At 37.0% G+C, this 22,380-nt stretch overlaps 2 protein-coding genes and 1 non-coding gene across 3 annotated transcripts; all 3 read left to right on the top strand.

Annotated features, from left to right (window-relative positions):
• Positions 1-248: 248 nt before the first annotated feature.
• Positions 249-10,859, top strand: LOC141647857 (protein PELOTA 1-like). The gene is made up of 15 exons (XM_074456216.1): positions 249-475; positions 684-766; positions 2,408-2,483; positions 2,835-2,909; positions 3,000-3,056; positions 3,988-4,033; positions 5,027-5,102; positions 5,834-5,909; positions 6,014-6,046; positions 6,160-6,228; positions 6,605-6,711; positions 9,000-9,111; positions 9,598-9,692; positions 10,026-10,132; positions 10,515-10,859. Exons 1-15 carry the CDS (start codon positions 425-427, stop codon positions 10,586-10,588), a joined length of 1,137 nt encoding a protein of 378 aa, XP_074312317.1. The 5' UTR covers positions 249-424; the 3' UTR covers positions 10,589-10,859.
• A 2,056-nt stretch (positions 10,860-12,915) lies between these two features.
• On the top strand, positions 12,916-13,003 carry TRNAY-GUA (transfer RNA tyrosine (anticodon GUA)). Its single transcript is given in 2 exon segments — positions 12,916-12,952; positions 12,968-13,003. It is a non-coding gene; the product is annotated as a tRNA-Tyr (tRNA).
• A 1,415-nt stretch (positions 13,004-14,418) lies between these two features.
• Positions 14,419-22,068, top strand: LOC141647856 (dynamin-related protein 4C-like). Its single transcript, XM_074456214.1, is given in 3 exon segments — positions 14,419-15,265; positions 15,268-16,778; positions 22,030-22,068. Coding segments are annotated over 3 exon segments (2,052 nt in total). The 5' UTR covers positions 14,419-14,763.
• Positions 22,069-22,380: the final 312 nt, after the last annotated feature.

Here is a 22,380-nt window from a genome sequence, read left to right as displayed (position 1 = left end):
TATCGAATTACTAAACAATTTTTTAGGTTTTGAGAGGAGAAAAGGGAGAAATTTTCTTAATTTTTTTTAATGGGGGGTAGGATTGGAATAATAGGGTAAAATGTGCAGGATTAAGCAAATTTGTTTGCGGATTTAGCAATTACGTTTTATTTTAGAGAAGACTAATAACAAATTTTAACACGGTCAAATTAAAAATTCACACGTGTGCTTATATTCTTCTTCCAAAATCTAAATATCTTTTTCCTTCTAGGATAACAAATATCAGAGCCAGAGTTCATCATCCCGTAACATGTCCAATTTATACTTGTTTAGTTGTTTGTTACTTGCGCAGTTTTTGGAAAGTATCTCTCTCCTAAAAACCTTCAACAGTCTGTACAAATAAACCGAGTTTAGCGAACACAAGAGACATTAGGGAGATCAAATCATGAAGATTGTTCACAGAAACCTAGTTCCTCGTGGTCCCGGCAGTGTAAAGGTCGAATCTTTTCTCTATTTTTAAATGAATTACCGTTAATTCATATGGGTTTTTAATTTTACAATCAAATATGCAAGTTTTAATGGTTAATTTTTGTGGGTTTTTGATCTTATGGAAAAATTTTGCAAGTTTTGGTGGTTAATTTTGATGTTATGATAAAATTTGCAAGCTTGAATTAGCAAGTTGGGTAATAAATTAGTGTGTGCAGATGATTCCAGAGGAAGGAGATGATTTGTGGGCTGCTTATAATTTGATTGCTGAGGGTGATTATGTTCTTGCTGTCACTGTTAGGTATTAATTTACCTGTCTTATCTAATTAGTTTGGTTTTGATTTGTTTTCTACTACTAAAAGATGACGTTGGCAGTTCAATTTTATTCCGTTCTCCCGAATTTAGTTTAGTTTAATTCCATTCAATTCAATTCAATTAGGAAAACTTCAATGAACTTAGTAAACAGTGCTACTCAACTCGATTATGGTTTTCAATCCCCAAGGTCAACAATTTAGCTTGGCTCAGTGGCTATATGTGTGTTTCTGGCAACTTGATTCTCAATCATGGTATCTCGGATGTTTCTTTAGGTTGACTCTGTTGATCGAGCAATATGTAAATCCAATGTAGAGATTATGATGCTTTTATTTGGATGAATCTTTATAAATCCAAGTTATTCAACGTTAAATTATTGGATGAATGTTTATCAGGCAAGGCAGTGTTGTGTGGGTCTATCTACATAGCCTTGGCCTCTGTGAGCATTATTACCTACTGTTAGTGCATAATTATTGGCTCTATCTACCATTAGTTTTTGAATTTGTTCTTTTTTTTTCCTTTTTTTTTAAATTATGTTGTCTCATGGAGTCATGGTAGATATCAGTAGTGATCAGTGATGGATCTTGGAGGATAAAATAAAGTGCGCCATGGGCCCCCTTCCAAATTCCAATAGAACTATGATCTATCCCTGATAGTGATAATATAATTTATGTAGACAACTCATAAGAATTAGTATTTTGCCCAACTTCGACACTATTGTTTGTCCGAGAACTTATAGGGCTTGTTTGGATAGGAGGATTTGGAGGGAAAGGGAGGGGAGGGGGAGGGAGTGATACAACCTTGTTTGGATAACAAAAGGAGTAGGAGGGAAATGGAGGAGAGAGATTTGGTTGGATCCATTTTACCTCCTCCAAGGCAAATCAAAATCCCTTCGCCATAGGAATGATTTGGAAGGAAATGTATCCAAACTCTCATACTCTATTTCCTCTCCCCTTCTCTTCCCTTCCTTTCCCTCCTACTTAACAATATAGTGCACAAGGGGAGGGGGGAGAATGGAGGAGTTGATTTTCCTTCCAAATCTTGCCTATGTTGGTGGGGAAATAATTTGCCTTGAGGGAAATGGAGGGATCCATTTTCCCTCCCCTCCAAATCCCTCTACCTTCATTTTGCTAACCAAACAATGGATCCATTTTAATTATGTTTGGAGGAGGGAAATTGGATCCCTCCAAATCTCTCCCCCTCCGTTTCCCTCCACCCTCATTTGCTATCCAAACAAGGGATTTTAAATCCCCTATTCTCCCTCCCTTTCTTTTCCCTCTAAATCCCTCAATCCAAACACACCTTAAGGGCTTGTTTGGATTGGGGGAATTGCAAGGAAAGTGAAGGGAGAGATACAAATTCCTTGTTTGGTTAGCTAATATAGGAGGGAAATGGAGGGATTCATTTTTCCTACTCCAAGCCTAATCAAAATTCCACAAACATAGGAAATATTTGGAGGAAAAACTCCTTTGCTCCATCCCCCCCTCCCCTCCCCTCCTCCGTCTCCCTCCCATTTTTTGTATCCAAACATGCTCTAATTAACATTGGTTTATGTTTAGTTTTAATTGATAATGAATTTTGTGTTTGCTGAAAGCTTGATTTCTAGTATTGATTTTGTTTGAATATGCAGGAAAGTTTTAAGAGAGGTGGCTTCTGGAGGGAGGGATGCAGAACGTGTCAAACTTAAGCTGGAAATTAAAGTGGAGGTATCAATAACTCTAGACATTTCACTTGGTTCCCCCGTAGCTGACAGTGAATTGGGTCATGTTGGACCTAGAGCTTGTCTGTAGATAAAGTGATTTAGCTTCAGGGTCAAGAGTTAGTTGTCTCGTTATTCGTAATGAAAGATTCAGTTGGGTCGTTATGCATTCATTAAAGACCTAGACTAATGCTTGTACACTGAAGTTATCTATTTATCTCTGATAAGAAACTATGCTTGTACAATATGCAATTTTCCAATTCCTTCAAGATAAATTCAGTGGGATTTGTAAGCATTATTTTCCCTAGTTCAGCTGTTTAAGTGTTGTTGCTGATGTGATTCTAATATTTTTTCACAGGCTGTGGAATATGATAAAGACGGAGGCATCTTACGTATACGTGGCAAAAATGTTCTAGAAAACGAGCATGTGAAGGTACTTATTGGTCTATTGTGTTGTCACTTCTGTGATCATGTGATGTACTATCTCTAATAGTTTCCCAATCTCTTTTTCTCTTAATTGAAGATAGGAGCATTTCACACTCTCGAAATTGAGCTTCATCGTCCTTTTGTGATAAGGAAGGTATGCTTTAAGTTGCATTTGTCTAGATATACTTGGAGTCTTGTACTTTTCTTGCTCTTTTTTTTAACTTTAAAAAAAAATCTGGATATGGCCTACGCATTATGAAAAGATTTCTCCCCATACTGTGAATTTATGTGAAGTACATCAGTTGGAACATCTGCTCATAAAACTCAAAAGCCATAAAAAACATTGTTTCCCAGATATTCATTGTCACTCTTACCCTTGTAAGCTGTAGACATTGGATATCCTCACCATGCAATCATTGACGAGTGAACCACTCTCTCAAAGATTTTTCTGTGCTGTCCTCGTGCTATCAGTTGGTGGACAGCCTAAGGGTTGAATTATGCTCCTGTACTGGGTTAGCCTGGAGACAAAAAGTTAGAGGTGTTTCGCAATTTCACTCATATGGCTTACTCTTCCTTTCAAAACTCTATTTTCCAAAGTTACTGGCCATATTTAATCAGGTGACCTTTCTATGAGTTAGAGTTGAATTATGCCCCTCGTCTCCTCGCCTTTTGAGTTAAGAATTGTTCGTTTCAGTATCACTTTCGAACTCCCAAATAGCCTTTAGTAATTAGGTGTAGTTTAAGAAAGTCTCGCAACGTAACTTCCGCTTATTTGAAAGTGTTGCTTGCTAGACTAACCAATCCTTTTACTATTAAGTTGAGGAGGTATAGAAACTATTCTTCCTGAACTGCGACCAGTCACTTCAAGAGATAATCCATTTTTTGCTTTATTTATTTGGAAAACGAACCTGAATCCTGATAGTTCTTGGTAGACAAGGAAATTTGCAGTAGTAAATTAAATGTAACTTACTCCATAGATCTATATAGTATATTCTGATCGGAAAACATGATCATAAAAGCTCCGTATATCTTGATCCGTTTATCTATTGGCCTATTTGTTGAGCATATATTTGTCTCTTATGTAGGATATATGGGACTCGATGGCTTTAGATATGCTCCATCAAGCAGCAGGTATTTTCTTTTTTTGCTATCAAGCATCTCGTCTTTTTTTTTTAGACAACGTTGTACTATTATTATAAACATAAAAACGAGACTACATAAGTTTGATTACACACTAACCTGTTAAAACGCAAACCGAGGGGCAGGAGAGGCCCCTAAACTAATAGAAGAGCAACTAACATAATTAAAAGTACAAACCGACTCATTAACACCAAAAAAACGTCGTTTCTTAAATGGGGAAAGGTAAAGGTTGTTGAAATGGCTTGAACATTCCTCCTTCCTTTTATAGCCCACAGCTATAGTCTTTGTAAACCTGCAAACAACAAACCCTCTAACCAGCGACAACTTTTTATTTACCAGCGAGAACTTATATTTTACCTTTACCTGAGCTCGATCCTCAACGTATCGACTATTCGAAGATTGTCTAGATCGGTGACATATACTGCCTGAATGCATCTTCAAAGCCGAAAAAACAAAATGATTTTGGCTTGGCAAGGGACCGGAGCCATCCAAGACGGAGTGTAGAATATAATAGACTGTCTGCTTTCTTCAAATCATTGAATTCAGTCTATCACCGTATTTCTCATCGTTTACCTGCTTTGTCCCTCAAAAGAGTACATGGTATGCATGTCATGCCAGCAGCCAATTGTTGTGTGATTGAATAGTATAGTTTTTCTGAAGATTGCTTTGCTGACATTATGTAAGTAGCTGGGTATACTTACCTGTTGGTGGATTTGAGACCTTACTACTTACTACCATGTATATTTATAAAACTAGCTACAGCTCTGCTGTCATTTTATCAGAAAATTACCAGAATATGTAGCTGAATCAGGCAGGTAGTAATAGACTGAGTAGTATAATGAGTTTAGAAAATAAAAATAGAAAATTTCTTTTTTTCTATAATCAAGTGCTACTATTACCAAGTGCGCAAGTAACATTTCTTTTCTTCACTCCTGTACCTCGAAGCTTAATTGATGTGTTCTAATTTGTATCTATTTCATGCAGATCCTACAGCAAGTGCTGATCTAGCTGTTATAATTATGCAAGAAGGACTGGCTCATATATTGCTGATTGGTAAAAGGTATAGCTCGGTACATAATGTAAACTTTTAGCTATCTCGACTGTGAAACATGAAATGATGTCCTTGTGTGGTAGTTCACTTTTAAAACACAAGTAACCTACAAGTCTACAGTATGTGTTGCATATGAGAACTGATTTCTTCCTTTAAGCCGCAATACCATGCTCTGTTCTTGAATATGATTGGCTAGAAACGTAGTATTAAATCTCGGTTTTGGTCAAGGTTGTGGTATGAGCTGTTGTTGTGACCTCAGTTTATAAATGAGGTCAATATCACCTAACAATATGGTAAAATGCGGTCACAGTAGTCTTCAAAACCTTTATAAAACAGTCGTGTTTTGGTGTTGCAGCCTCAATTTAATACTCTTGCTATAAATGAACTGCTGTACAGGTGTGAGTTTTGCTTGTGAGGAGAGAGAAAGCATGAGAGATGCATAACATAACCCTTTAACCCCACTATAAATGGACAAGGCTAGAGTTAATTTTAGATCCAGGGTCTAGAATATCTGCAATAGTGTGGTTGCGAGTCTCACAACTTCGAGAGACAAATAGCGAAGGAGAGAATGACAACATATAACAAATCTACATTGGTTAACACCATATTTCTCCGTAGCTTATGCTTACACGCAGTTTTCAAATTCAAAGCATTAACATTCTTTACACGACCATTTCGCTGTGATCTCTCATTATACGGAACTGACTTTCTTATGTTTTGTTTGTTTGTCTGATTGTAAGTGTGACCCTTACTCGTTCACGGATAGAAGTATCCATCCCTCGGAAACATGGACCTGCTATAGCTGGATATGAATCTGTATGTACCATCACTGGTAGACAATCTGTGATATGCTGTGTTATAATTTTTCCTTCGCCAGTTTTGCAAGTGGGAATATAATTTTTCTGTTCTTTTCCTTACAGGCCTTGAAAAAGTTTTTCGAGAATATTTTACAGGTGTGTTAGACTCTCTTTCTCTCCCTTTTAAGAAGCATGCCTCAGATGAAATGCCTGCTTTCTCTTCTGCTTTCGCTAATGCCCTATGTGACGCTCTTATGCTCCTCTATCAGGCTTTTCTGAAACATGTGGATTTCAAGGTTGTCCGATGTGCTGTCATTGCGAGCCCTGGATTCACCAAGGTTAATAGCTTATCAGTGTTCTACATTATTTGCCAGATATAGATTAGCTTTTCTATATTTTGGCCTAAACTCTAAGTAGGCGTTTGTTTCTATAAAAGAGTTATCTTGAAGACATTAATTGTCATAAGAATGTCCGAAATACATTCTTGAAGTAAGCAGTGATCACTTTCTTGGCTAACAAATGTCTAATGAGCAGAACTTTCGGTGAATTTTACACAAGGTAAAGGGAGTGTACTTTGGAGCCTCTAAGGCATTGGATTATTGCTGTTCTGCCACACGTAAATATGCCGGAGAAATGAGAACCTCTTGATTAATTAGGAAATATTGAATGATGACGCAGCCCATTCTTATCTGAAATACGACTTAATTACTGCAGGACCAATTTCATCGTCACTTGTTGCTTGAAGCTGAGAGAAAGGAGCTGAGATCTATAATAGAGAACAAGTCGCGCATAATTCTTGTGCATACAACTTCTGGATACAAGTATGACATTTAATTTTTAATTGTTTAGAAGCATTTTAATTCTCTATGATCTCTTTTCTTGATATTGTTGCCTCCTCCTTTGAAACCGAAGATGACATTTATAAATGGTAACATTTGTCTTTTCCTTTGGGATGCATTTATGAAGTCACCTATTGCTGAAAGCCTGAAGCTTGAAAGTCGTCTTGTGATTGAATCCCATATCTATAAAAGGCAAAGCATTTAAATGCTTCCTATTGACTGCTTGATTTTAGGCCAAATGGACCCTACGATCATTTCTCCCATTTAATTACTCTCTCTCCTCCAATTTCATTTGTTTTCCATTTTACAAACTTCAGATTTCAAAATATTCATATTCATATGTTAAGTTTATGATAAAAAATATTTAGTATTTATATATAAAATTTTATGCCAAACAAATAAATACAAAAAATAAAAAACGAAAATATGTACAGAAATTCATATGTTCAACGACTACAAATTAATAAATTAATAAATAACAAACCGAATGAATAATAACAAATAAAATATAGACAAGCAAATTCATATCATTATACACAAAATTTAGCACACAGATCCAGATTATAATATCTTGATGAAAAAAGTCAAAAAAAAAAAAAAAGATCCATTAAAATTAATTATCGAAAAAAAAATTATGAACAATTATTTTGCATGTGGAAAAAATCGACCCCATATATGGTCGGAATTTTTTTGGATAGTTAGAGGGCCGGAGTTTTTAGTATTTCTCGGGCTTGATGAGGGAATGGTGGATGGAGAGGGCACAATGGAGGGCAATGATACATGTGGATTTTTAGTATTTCACGTTATTTGATATTTTTTTTTCCATATTTCCAATGGAGCCAAAGACTTGTTACTCTTTGGTTATGGATTATAATGGAATAAATCAAAATGGCTCACTAAAGTGGCTGCTCTTCTTTCTTTTGTGAAGTAGCGGTCCTTCAATACAGTTCTCGACGCTATTTTCATCTTGGGTCATTCGGAAACAGCCTTTTTGTGTTGCTAACACAAGGGTAAGGCTGCTCACATCCGCCCCCCCCCCCCCTTACCCCGCAATTTACGGGAGCCATTGAGGCACTGGGGTAATGTTGTTGTTGACGTTATTTGATATATTTAATGTTTTTATTTTTATTTTTTTAAAATTTATTTGTTCTTTTCGGATTTATTACACCTTTTTACCTACAACTTTCTTATATATTATTACTTGGTTCACTTGTAAGGTATTCCGGACCCCTTACGTTTTACTTCGGTTTTCTAAATCGTTTAATCTTTATTCTTGATTTAAATTCTAAGTTTTTATAAAAGAAATCCGGACTTCGATTTTAAAACCTATAAGTTTACTTGGCTTTCGTATTATGTTTCACTCCCTTTTTGTTTTTCACTTTTTCTTTTCTATTTTTTTCGCATCTTTGAGGGGTGCGTTCACCCATGGACAGTTCTAAAGGATGATTCATGTCAGCCGACCCCAAATCATTTTGGGATTAAGGCTCTGATGTTGTTGTTGTTGTAGAGGGCCGGAGGTTATATTATATGGTTGGATTTTTTTTTGGGTAGTTAGAGAGTCATCCCAATAATAATTTGGGTTAATTACGATGGTTAAGAACTTAGGATTTAAACCGTAAGTATAATTTTCAGATCTATATATATTTTTATCGGCTATTATTCGTTTTAAGTTTAAAACATGTCAATATCAACCCCTTGGGTATATAGGACAAATATTTTACTCCCCATGCATAATGCTTTTGTTTTGTCTTTATTCATCCTACACATATATATATATTTGACCCGTCTTAAATAAGAATTTGTTTATTTTTATAACGTCGAGCTAATGCGTTGTTTTTACTTGCGTCTAAGTTTAGCGTATAAATTCTCTTTACTTTTTACATAGGTATAATTGTAACACTAAAATCATATTTTTATTAAATATATTTACCTTCTTTTTGATTTTTTCAATTTAATAAAATTATACCCATGCATTTTTTGCACGGGCATAAAACTAGTATTTTTTTTTTTCATGTCAGTGTATAGGCATGTAGCAGATTGTTATTCCATTTTCGGCTAAGGTCAATTCGAAAACAACCTTTAATTATTTTAATGGGGGAAGGTTGTGTATGTCAAACCCTTACCCCGCTCGGTGCAGCAGTCTGTTTGGTGGGTTGACAATGGAATATGTAATTGCGGGTGTCTGTGTAACTGGCTTACATTTTATCTTTCCGTTTCTGTTTTCATAATTTCACTGTTTTTTTTATTTTTTTTTATTTTTTTTATTGTAGGCATAGCTTGAGAGAGGTTCTGGATGCACCAAATGTAATGAGCATGATAAAAGATACAAAAGCAGCACAAGAGGTTCGCGCTCTTGAGGAGTTCTTCAACATGCTATCAAATGTGAGGGTTTTAATCTTGAGATGTATTTTTGGCTTTCTTTTCAGCGCGCCTTTTAACCAAGATGGATCTTGCCGTTTTTTATACTCTGGACGTCTAGAGAACTTTGACATCAGACATGTTGTAGTACAGAGTAAATTGTTGCTAAATGGTGCCCCGAGCTGATACTTCACCTGGGGCACAGCTTGAAGCATGTCTCTTCATTTTGTGTGTAGAGTTGTTCACCCTATATCTTACATGTGAACAGTGAAGTATATAGTGATATGTATGTAGTCATGTAGATACAACTTAGAAGAGAATATGTTAATGAAAACTTTTGCAAATTTCTGATGTGGTAATTGATGGAATACTAATCAGAGAAAATATTTGCCCCCGTAAAGGTGATATTACGTAAGATTTTTTTCGGTATTTGGGTAAATATCATGCTGCAGAGTTTTTGTACCTTCTTTTTCTGTCTTCTAATGTGATCCTGCTTTCTGTGTTCTGTAGGACCCAGATCGTGCATGCTATGGTCCTAAACACGTAGAAGTTGCCCATGAGCGAATGGCTATCCAAACACTGCTAATCACTGATGAGCTGTTCAGGTTATTTTCTTCTTGTGGATTTTGTGGCGTGATCATCTTCAATTTTTAAGAAATACTTTTATAACAGTAATATTATTATGTTAGTGTGGTTGCAAATTTTTGTACGTGAGAGAATGCCAGTCATAATAAAATTACTTATTATTGGAGTGCCGTAACCGCGACACATAGCTTCAGACATTAATATGTCTTCCAGCCAACTACACATTAATTTATTTACATAAATACTGTCTTCTTGTCTAGCCAAACTTAATTTCTGCTATTTCTGCCTTGTATGCAACTGATGCAAGTGTAGCTGACCTAACCCTCCTGTGTCAATTTTGTTACTTCTGTCAGGAGCGCTGATGTCATAACACGAAAAAAGTATGTCAAATTGGTTAGCTCAGTCAAGGGCTCTGGCGGAAATGCCCATTTATTCTCTTCTATGCATGTCTCAGGGGAACGTAAGTACACCTACTCCGAGTTTGTCCATTATATATTTTACTCTTTAAGTGCATCATTAAATCATACTCCATTATTATATTAGATTAGATTGATATCACCCGTTTTTTATTGTTAAATACGTTGTTTAAATGTAGAACACAATGAGATGTGAGTTTTCCTTATCCCTCTTTTATCTTGGCTACACATTTATATAAATATATATTAACATTTAGCATCACTAAAATAGTACGGAGTACTTCATAATTAGTTACTTCTCGCTGTTCCTATTCATAAAAAATTGAACGAAAGAAGGAAAAGGGACCTGTTTGTTGGTTTCGTCTATGTAGGTGAGCTGTTTTTTCGTATTTTGTTATTACTGATTAAGGCGGTGTGTCAATGCAGAATTAGCCCAATTGACAGGCATTGCAGCAGTTCTCCGGTTCCCTCTTCCTGAACTTGAAGATATAGAAATGTAATGGTATCAAACAGGTTGGGTGAGTCGGGTTCGGGCCAGGTTTGGATGGCATGTAACCCCTTTTTCAGGGTTTGAGCTCCTGATTTTTACGGCTTTGGGATTAGAGTAGGTCATAGAATATAATACTTGAATCTTATTAATGTGTATCTTTATATAATTATACAAATTATCATTCATTGCCATTGGTAGGCTTGATATACCAAAATTGGATCTTGTGTAATAAACTGGCCAAAATTTTGGCATAACATAATAAAACTCTCATTTATGTTTCATTAGTTAGCAAGATAGATACTTCCTCAATTCCAATCATTTCTATACATTTATTGAATATACTAGTACAAATTTTTTTTTTTTTCGAATTATAGTTTAAATCAAATGTATCGAATTGATTGGAATGAAGGAAATATTCAATTCATGGATTATGCAACCAGTTGTACGTTGTAGAATCCGAGCTTTATGTTAAATAATATGAGCTTTATTATAAAGTATTGAACTTATCCATTTACATATTAAAAACAGGAACTTTGAATTAGCTCAGAAAAAATACATATAAGCTCGGATTTTTATACCTTGATTGTACAATGTTTATAGTACAACTGGATGTATAATCCTATTTGTTAGAAATATTACACAAGGGTTTCATGCATGGGTATTGGTTTTGAATCAAAGAATCATACATGTGTGGTGTAGGGTTGAAACTCCATTCCTCGTACCTTGCGTTTGTTTCAATTCTAAGTGGTATAGGTTTGAAAGTTTGAAACTCGGTTAATGTTAAAATATGTAAATATACCCCCTCCTTTTCAAATTATATTTTGCTTTAAAAATCATTAAAAATTTCTTTTTATATGTCGAACAACTGCCCTAGCATGTGAAAATCGTCACTGTGGTAAATTTGTATGTTTACTTAAAATATTTTTTTTAGGGTTCTGATTTTCGCAGTACGCATTTTACTCATCTCAGTACGCCCTTGACAATTATACCCCTCTCATTTCTCCTACCATTTTCCCTCTCTAAAATCTCTCTAATTTCAAACATCCAACTCCCAATTTCACAAAGCTAATACTCAACGGTTGATCTCAACATTGGGCCAAGTCACGGCGGCGGTGCTACGTTCGTGGGTCACTGTGGTGGTGTGGGATAGTGCCATTGCATTAATGGGTTTTTCGTCGTGTTAGGGTCGCCGTCAGGGAGAGAGACTGACGGATGGGTCAACTGCGAGGAGCCGGCAGGTTAGGGGTGGGTGGGTTAGGGTGGTGTCGTGGATGGTGGAGTAAACGTGGTACATAGAACTGACAACATGTGTGGTATTGCATTTCAATTGTGTACTACCTGACAATGATTAATCAATTGCTTTTTAGGTTCACAATCAATTTTAAGCTACATAAAAATCGCAACACAGATATACCCAACTACTATACATTAATTAGCAATTTATTGATTTAGACATAAAACCCTAATTAAAATGGAATAAAAATATAAGAAAGGTCAATTAAATTATTAATATCGCATTAACGAATTAAATTCATGCTCTTCATTCGGATAATCGTTCATAATAGAAGAATTTTAATAAGGTTGAAAAAAGGTTAATGTTTTAACAATTGAGAGAATGTAGAGAGAAGGTGTAAAGAATTATGTTTGATGTGTTTTTTAGTTAAGGGTAGCAAATGGAAAGTTTAGTGTAAAAAGTATTATAATGAGTAAAAATTGTACTGTGAAAATAAACTCCGTTTTTTTATTGTATACTAGTTTTATCATAGTTTTCAGTCAGAAGAAAATTAAGCAAGTTTGAATTATTCAAAGAACAAATGCTTAAAAGAAACTAAAAATAAACCGGGCAAGTATGCACACTAATGAGTAGTTTTTATTGTAGTTTGTATGTATAATTCTCTTGCACTTTGCGGTTGATATATAAACAAGCTCAACAATCTGAAATCCATATTTTTTTTTTTATTTTTTTAATTTCTGATCATGCTATTTTGTTAATAAACGTTTAATTAAATTTAGGTTCTATAAGTACTACTGGTCAAAAAAAAAAGTACTACTACTTATAGTATGACCCTGTTCTTTTGGACTTAAAGTCACTTAATTTAAGTTCACTTCAGATTCCATAAGTTCAGTTCAGTTCAGATCAGATCCTATAAGTTCAGTTCAGATCATATAAGTTCAGTTCAGTTCATATCCTATAAGTTCAGTTCAGATCCTATAAGTTTCAATCCAAAAGAACAGGACCTATGTCAATTTCTAAGCTAGCAATTAAAAATTAGTGCGTCACTATCAGGATTTAGATAAACAAGTCATTAAGTTAACGGAGCTGAAAAACATCAGCATCCGACCTTAGCTCAGTTGGTAGAGCGGAGGACTGTAGTTGTTGAAGCAGATAATCCTTAGGTCGCTGGTTCGAATCCGGCAGGTCGGAATTTCTTTTTAAGCTTATGTCCTACTTTTGGACTGGTTGTTCATTGCTTTTTTTTTTGTCAGAATTTATAACAAGATATGTACCAAAAAAAATATTTATAACAAGAAAAAACACATAGACCAAGTATTAGCCTATAGCAGTTCAAATAAGTTGGGTGGTTTAATTTTTATCAGCATCATCCAGCTAATCCAAATTCGAAAGCTATTTTCCTGCCACTTCAGATAAATTGATGAATTAATACTTGAATCAATTGGCAAGGTGTAGATTTGCGTTAACGAAAGGTCTTGAGTTTGAGACTCAGGAAATATAGTAGTGGACATTTAACATCGTCTTCCTAACGTTTGGCCGTTTGGGTAACAAAAAGTTCGATTCAAGGAGATTGGCAAGTGTAGTACTCTGAACAAATTAGTACGGACTAGTTGGAGATTGTAGCCCTTTAGGCCATAGTCCTGATAGTAGTAAACTAGTAATGCCCAAGAACGTAGAGTCATAGATATTTGCCTTGTTAATTGACCATCAAGTACTCCATTGTTAATACAAGCTAACAAATTATTCTTTTCTTTTAAGGAGAAAAAAAAGCTAGAAAAAGTACTCTGTATATCTTTGTTGTTTAAACTCGACCCAAAATAAAAGTAGCTGAATTTACCACTGGATTTTTGTCAGGTCTAGAAAAATGCACTATTGGTAGACGGTAGAAGTGTATTACTTTACCAAAAAATTCTTGGATGTGTTTAGGTTATGATGTTAACCTGAGTTAGTGAGTTACAATATTGCATCATGATATGTTATAAAGGTATTGACGAAAGTTTAATGAATGGTATAGACATGCTATGAAGGTCTGAAAAAGTAATGCAATCACATTTTGACACGGTACTCGCTTTATTTTTGGCGCAAATGTGATAGAACGAACGAGGACACTTGATTTCGAAATCAAATCTAAAATTCAGATTTTTTAAAATTAGTAGTTTACGAATACAAGGTGGATAATAGTTAAACTCAGTATATCATAATGTTATTTCCCGAATCATGCCAAAGGACAACCCAAGAAAGGGTCTCATAGAGATACCAAAGAAGTATCAGGTAGTTAACAGTGATATTACTGATATATATACTCCGAACTCCTTAACTAATAATTGGGGACAACAAAGAAGGCTGGTAACCCAAAAGGCGAAAGTCTCAACATTTGCATTGTTACAGGAACCATTCGTTCTCGTCGGCACTCTGCGATAACACTGTCAATAATCAATGTACCATCTGTTGGTATTACCTCGACTTCCTACTTATAAGACAATATTCTGCATAGTGTTACTTTGAAGAAGGTAAATATTTGCCTTCTCAATTGACCATTATACCAATGAATTTTAATTATTTTTAGTAGTATTAATTACAAATACAATGTTGTGTTGATAATATCCAGAACCATACCAAAGGACAACCTAATAAAGGGTCTCATAGGATTAGGAGACAAATTCCTCGAGTTCTACCAAAGAAGTAGAGTATGAGGTAGACAGTGATATTACTGCGTCTCATAATCTGCATTGCTACAAACCATTCACTGTCCTCTGCCAGTAACATTATCTTTTGGTATTACCTTGACTTCTCATTCTCCTATGAAACTGTCTCACCTCATTATTACTATCACTACTCAAACGATGTGTTTCACCACTCTCAACTCTCTCTATATATATACACATATATTTTACACTTGAGAATTCATCCTACACACAACACAACTATACAACCTTTCTCAACAACCAAACATGGCAAAATCCAAGTCCAACAACAGAATTCAAACTCCCTCCATCAACAGAGGATACAAAAATGATAATGACAACGCTGCTCTTGTGGTTACTGAAGAACCCGTTTTGCCAATATCCGCCATCCCACCTCCACTAGCTACTTCTTATAATGACCGAATTCGTCCACTTCTTGACGCAGTTGACAAGCTTCGTAACCTCAAAGTCATGAAGGAAGGTATTCAATTACCTACTATTGTGGTTGTAGGTGATCAATCCTCAGGGAAATCGAGTGTTCTCGAGTCATTGGCCGGCATTAGCCTCCCTAGGGGGCAGGGCATATGCACTCGAGTTCCCCTGATTATGCGCTTACAACATCATTATGACCCTCAACCTCAACTGTCCTTGGAGTATTTGGGTCAAACCGTCAAGACGGATGAGGAAAACGTTGCTGATGCAATTAATTTGGCAACTCAGGAAATTGCTGGTCATTCTAAGGGTATTGCAAACACACCCATTACTCTTGTGGTAAAAAAAATGGTGTGCCTGACTTGACAATGGTGGACCTTCCTGGTATTACCCGGGTTCCAGTTCACGGGCAACCTGAGAATATATATGAGCAGATTAGGGAGATGATCATGGAGTATATCACTCCTGAGGAAAGTATCATTCTGAATGTGTTATCTGCAACTGTCGACTTTACTACTTGCGAGTCGATAATGATGTCTCAAAGTGTGGACAAGACTGGTCAGAGGACCTTGGCTGTGGTTACGAAAGCGGACCGGGCTCCAGACGGGCTGTTGGAGAAGGTGACCAATGATGATGTTAGCATTGGGCTGGGTTATGTCTGTGTTAGGAATAGGATAGGCGAGGAGAGTTACGAGGATGCGAGGATGGAGGAAGCCAGGCTTTTTGAAACTCACCCGCTCTTGTCGAAGATAGATAAGGCGATTGTTGGGATACCCGTGTTGGCGAATAATTTGGTGCATATACAGGCTAACATTATCTCTAGGTGCTTGCCTAATATTGTTAGGCAGATCAATGATAAATTGACTGCAAATGTTGTTGAACTGAATAATATGCCTCAGCATTTGCAGTCGATTCCTGAGGCAATGGCTGTGTTCATGCAGGTCATGGGATCTGTTAAAGAATCTCTGAGGAAGTTATTGATTCGAGGTGAGTACGATGAGTACTCTGATGATACTGATACCGAGATGCATGCTATTGCTCGTCTGGCTGATAAGCTCACCAGCTTTTCTAATGAGCTCCAGTCAATGGGAATTCCACAATTGAACCCCACTGATTTCTTGATGGAAGAGGTACGGGCTCTTGAGGAAGCCAAGGGTATTGAACTTCCCAATTTCCTCCCTCGATCTATATTTATCACCATGCTACAGAAGAAGATAAGAGGAGTATCTGAGATTCCGGTTGATTTTATGCATAAAGCTTGGATGTATATTGAGAAGGTTTTGGTGACGGTTCTCATGGATCATTGCGAGAACTACCCACCGCTTCAGTTGCCCACCACTAGAGCAGCAACAGGGTTGGTTGCTAAGTTGAAAGAAGAATCAACTAAGCGTGTCCATGAAATAGTTGAAATGGAGAAGCTTGCAGATTATACTTGTAATCCCGAATATATGTTAGTTTGGAATAAGCTGATGTCTTGTCAGGAACAGTTTGTCAAGATTGTGGAGAATGAAAATGAGGAACCATTTATGGAAATTGAAGGCTTTGGGCGAGTAAATGTGGGGCACATAAGGAACCACAAGGGTGTGGCACATCAGGCTTTTGATTTGAAGTTGAGGATGACTGCATACTGGAAGATTGTGCTTAGAAGGTTAGTTGACTCCATGGCTCTTCATCTGCTGTTTTCAATACAGAATTTGGTGAACAAGGATTTGGAGATTGAGATTGTGAATGAGCTAATGGGTCCATACGGGGATGGCATTAAGAGGTTGCTTGATGAATCACCTTCTGTTGCTGCCAAGAGGGAGAAACTTAACAAGAGTATCAGGCTTCTCAAGGAGTCCAAGGATGTGGTGTTGATATGTGCCAGCTAGCAACAGCCAAATACAGCTCAGCATAATAACAGAAAAGTTGTTAGTTCAAGTTAGTTACTTTTGGCGGAAAATAACCAACTCGAGTATAAATAGCTATACTCTGATATTCATCAGTAGCTTTTATCAGATTGTAATCTCATTTTCTCTCTCCTTAATCTTTCTCTCTCTACTGTAATCTTCAACAGAATTATCAATGAAATTGCACATTCGATTTCCTCTCTTCTTTTAGGAATCCTATTGTAATTTCTGAGTTTCTCGATTAATTCCTGAGCTCATATATCAGTGGTATCAGAGATCCTTCCTGGATTCTCTTGATTAAAATGCCGCCAAAAAACGCAAAAAACTCTGATAACACGATGACTGAAGTTACACCATCAATGGAGGATAAGGTGAAGAACCTGGGTGAATCTATGGTGAACATTGAGGCAAATTTGGGGGAATTGGTGAGAATTCACAATCAAGACAAAGCAGAATTAAATGCCGCAATACAATTACAACAACAAGGGTTAACTGATAAAATGGATCGCATGAACTCAAGAATTGAGCAAGTTTTGGGGCAATTGATTGCAATGAGTTCTAGGGTTGTTAATTTGGAGAAAAATTCTGGAAATTCTGGTCAAATTGGTTCTTCAAATTCTGGTATTCTTCAAAACCCTAATTCTGGCAATTTCCCCAATTCTGGTAATTTCAATTCCAATTTCAGTCGCTTTTCTAGGGTAGAATTCCCTAAATTCAGTGGTGATAATGTGTTAGGCTGGATTTATAAATGTGATCAATTCTTTGAGGTTGATTCCACTTCTGAAAACATTAAAGTTAAAATGGTTTCAATTCATCTTGAAGGCAAAGCTTTATTGTGGCATCAATCTTTGATGAAAACTAGGGAATTTGGTAATTGGCCGAGTTGGGAAGAGTATAAAAAGGCTATAATTGCTAGATTTGGAAATAATTCTTTTGATGACCCTATGGCTGAAATTATGAACCTGAAACAAAAAGACTCTGTTGTTCAATATCAGGAACAATTTGATGGTTTGTTGAATAGAACTGATTTGTCTGAGAAACAGGCTTTAAGTTGCTTTCTTAAGGGTTTAAGTGATGACATACAGAACACTGTTAGAATGCATAAACCCCAATCCCTAATGGATGCTTTTGCATTAGCCAAGTTACAGGAAGCTACTTTGTCTTCTTTTCATAAGAAAAGTAAACCAATTTTGGACAAACCAGTCACAAAACCTTTTGTGGCACCTGTATCAAACAGACCATATCAGTCTTCCATGGCTTATCAGAATCCCAGACCTCCTGCCAATCAAAGGTTAAACACTTCTAGATTGAGTGAAAAGGAAGTGGCTGAAAGGAGGGCTAAGCAATTGTGTTTTACCTGCAATGAGAAATGGACACCTACTCATAAGTGTAGAGCCCAATTGCATAGCATTGAATTTGTGACAATAGTAGAGGAGGAGTCTGAATCTCCACCAGAAGAAGAGTGGCAGTCTAGTCAGGCAGATGTGGGACTACCCCCTCTCATTTCTCTGAATGCTATAACAGGAAACACTACTTATCAGACCATGAGAGTCACTGGTAAGGTTAGGGGCAATCCAATCAACATTTTGATAGACTCAGGAAGCACACATAACTTCTTGGATGTCAACACTGCAAAAAAATTAGGGTGTAGACTTAAAACCACCTGTCCATTAGTGGTGTCGGTTGCTAATGGAGATACAATTATGAGTAAATCTATGTGTCAGCAATTTAAATGGGAGCTGCAAGGTCATGAATTCTCTACTGATGTGATGCTTGTTCCCTTGGGAGGATGTGAGATGGTGTTGGGTATCCAATGGTTGACTTCTTTAGGTCCTGTCTTATGGGATTTTAGTCAATTGAGAATGGAGTTTAAGGTCCAGGGAAAGAAACACATATTGAGGGGAGCCAAGGCAGCTACTACTTTGAAGTGGATGGAGGGAAAACAATTACATAACACTCTCTTTAAATTGACAGCTGCTCACTCCAACTATGGACAATGCTTTGCCATTAAGGCATGTTCTACTGCTGACATACTTACTAACAAGAATCAGCAGGAATTAAATCCTGAAATGCAGGAATTACTAGCTGTTTATGAGGATCTTTTTGCTGAACCCACTGACTTACCTCCTCAGAGAGTGCATGACCACAAGATCCATTTGAAGGAGGGAGTATCACCTATTAATGTGAGACCTTATAGATACCCAGTGGTGCAAAAGGATGCCATAGAGAAAATAGTACAAGAAATGCTGGAAAATGGGGTGGTTAGGCCAAGCCAAAGTCCTTACTCATCACCTATTGTGCTAGTCAAGAAAAAAGATGGAACTTGGAGGTTGTGTGTTGATTACAGAGAATTAAATAAGAATACTGTCAAAGACAAATTTCCCATTCCCATTATTGAGGAATTATTGGATGAGTTGCATGGGGCTATCATATTTTCCAAAATTGATCTCAGGTCTGGGTATTGGCAGATTAGAATGCACCCCCCTGATGTGGAGAAAACAGCCTTTAGGACTCATGAAGGCCACTATGAGTTCTTAGTCATGCCTTTTGGACTCACAAATGCCCCATCCACCTTTCAACACTTGATGAATACTATTTTTAAGGAGCATTTAAGGAAGTTTATTCTGGTATTTTTTGATGACATACTGATATACAGCAGAACACCTGAAGAGCATTTGGAACATCTCAGGCAGACTTTTGAGATATTAAGGGAACACACTTTGTTTGCTAAAATGTCAAAATGCATTTTTGGCACATCAGAAGTAGAATACTTGGGACACATTATTTCCTGCAGAGGGGTAGCCACTGACCCAGCCAAAATTGAGGCCATGGTCAACTGGCCAGAACCTACTAATATCAAGGAATTAAGAGGATTCCTAGGGCTGACCGGTTATTATAGGAAGTTCATAAGATGGTATGGAATTCTAAGTAAGCCCCTTACCAATTTGCTTAAAAAGAATGCATTCAATTGGAATCCTGAAGCTTCAAGGTCTTTTCAAGCTCTGAAGCAAGCTATGGTCAATGCTCCTGTTCTGACCCTTCCTGATTTTTCTAAAGAGTTCACTGTGGAGACAGATGCATGTGATACAGGCATGGGAGCTGTGCTGTCACAGGAGGGCCATCCTATTGCCTACATCAGTAAGGCTTTCTCTTCAAGGTCCTTAGCATTTTCAACTTATGAAAAGGAGTTGCTAGCTGTGATTTTTGCTGTGGAAAAATGGAAACCCTATCTAATTGGTAGGCATTTTGTGATCAAAACTGATCATTTCAGTCTGAAATATCTCATGGAGCAAAAGATTACTACAACCTTCCAAAGTAAATGTTTGCCTAAGTTACTGGGACTTGATTATGAAATTAAGTACAGGAAGGGGGTTGACAATGATGCTGCTGATGCTTTATCAAGGGTGACTGGTCAACAACTTATGACAATGCTAGTGTCCCATATTCACACTGACTTGGTAAGCATGGTTCACAAAAGCTGGGAGCAGGACATCCAACTACAAGAAATGATCCAACAGTTGAAGGATGGAAATTCTCAGGGCAAATACAAATGGGAAAATGAGGAATTAAGGAGGAAAGAAAGTCTGGTTGTAGGTTCTGATGAGGCTTTAAAGACAAAAATAATCACTCTTTTACATGATTCACCTGTTGGGGGGCACTCTGGAGTGCAGGCTACCCTCAAAAGGATTAAGCCTCTTTTCTATTGGAAGCACATGCAAAGGGATGTCAGAAATTATGTGAGAAAGTGTGGGGTTTGCCAGAGATCTAAGCCTATACTACAACAACCAGCAGGCTTACTGCAACCCTTACCCATACCAGGAGCCATTTGGGTGGATATCTCAATGGATTTCATAGAAGGTCTTCCAAAGTCACATGGGAAGGACACTATTTTGGTGGTAGTAGACAGGCTAAGCAAGTATGCTCATTTTATCCTTTTGAGTCATCCATTCACTGCTACTTCAGTTGCTCAAGCATTCCTGGATCAGATATTCAGACTTCATGGGATGCCTAAATCAATTGTTAGTGATAGAGATAAGGTATTCATAAGTCATTTCTGGCAGGAGCTCTTTAGGCTGCAACAAGTTGATCTATTAATGTCATCTGCATATCACCCTCAGACTGATGGACAGACTGAGGTAGTTAACAGGTGCCTGGAAAATTACCTCAGATGCATGACTGGTGAACATCCCAAACAGTGGGCCAAATGGATTCCCCTAGCAGAGTGGTGGTACAATTCTTCCTTTCACTCAGCCACACAGAAAACCCCATATGAGATTGTCTATGGTCAGACCCCTGCTGTTCATATTCCATATGTGTTGGGGGATAGTAAGGTGGAGGCTATTGACAGGAGTTTGAGTGCTAGAGAAGAGTGCCTTAAAATGCTTAAATTTCATTTAACTCGAGCACAAGACAGGATGAAGAAGCAAGCTGATAGAGGAAGAGTTGAAAGAGAACTGATGGTGGGAGATTTAGCTTATGTCAAGCTCCAACCGTACAGGCAGCAGTCTGTAGTGCACAGGACATGTGCCAAATTGGCTCCAAGGTACTATGGTCCTTTTCCTGTAACAGCTAGAGTAGGGCAAGTGTCTTACAAACTGGAGTTGCCTGCTCAAGCTAAAGTACATCCAGTTTTTCACATCTCTTTGCTTAAAAAACATGAGGGTCCAGCTCCTGCTAGCAGTTTTCTGCCTGAGATGGATGAATCTCAGCAAATCAGAGCTGAACCAGTAGCTGTGTTGGATAGGAAGCTAGCAAAAAGAGGAATTTCTGGTGTGGTGTATGTTCTGGTTCAATGGTCAAATTCATCTCCTAATGATGCTACCTGGGAACTCTATGATGATATGCAGAGAAGATTTCCTGGTTTCAATTTAGATCCAGCTTGAGGACAAGCTGTTTGTTAAGGGGGATGGATTGATATGTGCCAGCTAGCAACAGCCAAATACAGCTCAGCATAATAACAGAAAAGTTGTTAGTTCAAGTTAGTTACTTTTGGCGGAAAATAACCAACTCGAGTATAAATAGCTATACTCTGATATTCATCAGTAGCTTTTATCAGATTGTAATCTCATTTTCTCTCTCCTTAATCTTTCTCTCTCTACTGTAATCTTCAACAGAATTATCAATGAAATTGCACATTCGATTTCCTCTCTTCTTTTAGGAATCCTATTGTAATTTCTGAGTTTCTCGATTAATTCCTGAGCTCATATATCAGGTGTCCAAGATTATGGACCGAATTGCAGTTTATGAATGACTGTTTTAGCTTAATTATGAACTATTTGGAAGTTTGTTCTATGTCGGTATCAGTTAAGGAATATGGTAATCTACTACTATGGTTCTCTTGAATAATAATGATTAAGTATGATGAGTTTTCCCTATTATCTTCACTTCTGATTTCTAAGTTAATGAGTATGAGTTGCAGGATGTTTCGTTCATTGAAAATTCCATCTATCTATATAAAATTCCATCTATGAGTATGAGTTGCAGTATGAGTTGCAGGATGTTTCGTTCATACTTTCATTTTTCACTCAATTTAATTCCTCATATGCATACGATGATATTGCGG

The sequence above is a fragment of the Silene latifolia genome, chromosome 3 (assembly GCF_048544455.1).
Source record: "Silene latifolia isolate original U9 population chromosome 3, ASM4854445v1, whole genome shotgun sequence".
NCBI lineage: Eukaryota > Viridiplantae > Streptophyta > Magnoliopsida > Caryophyllales > Caryophyllaceae > Silene > Silene latifolia.
The sequence above is the reverse complement of the archived record's forward strand: the minus strand, read 5'-3'. Positions and strand labels throughout refer to the sequence as shown.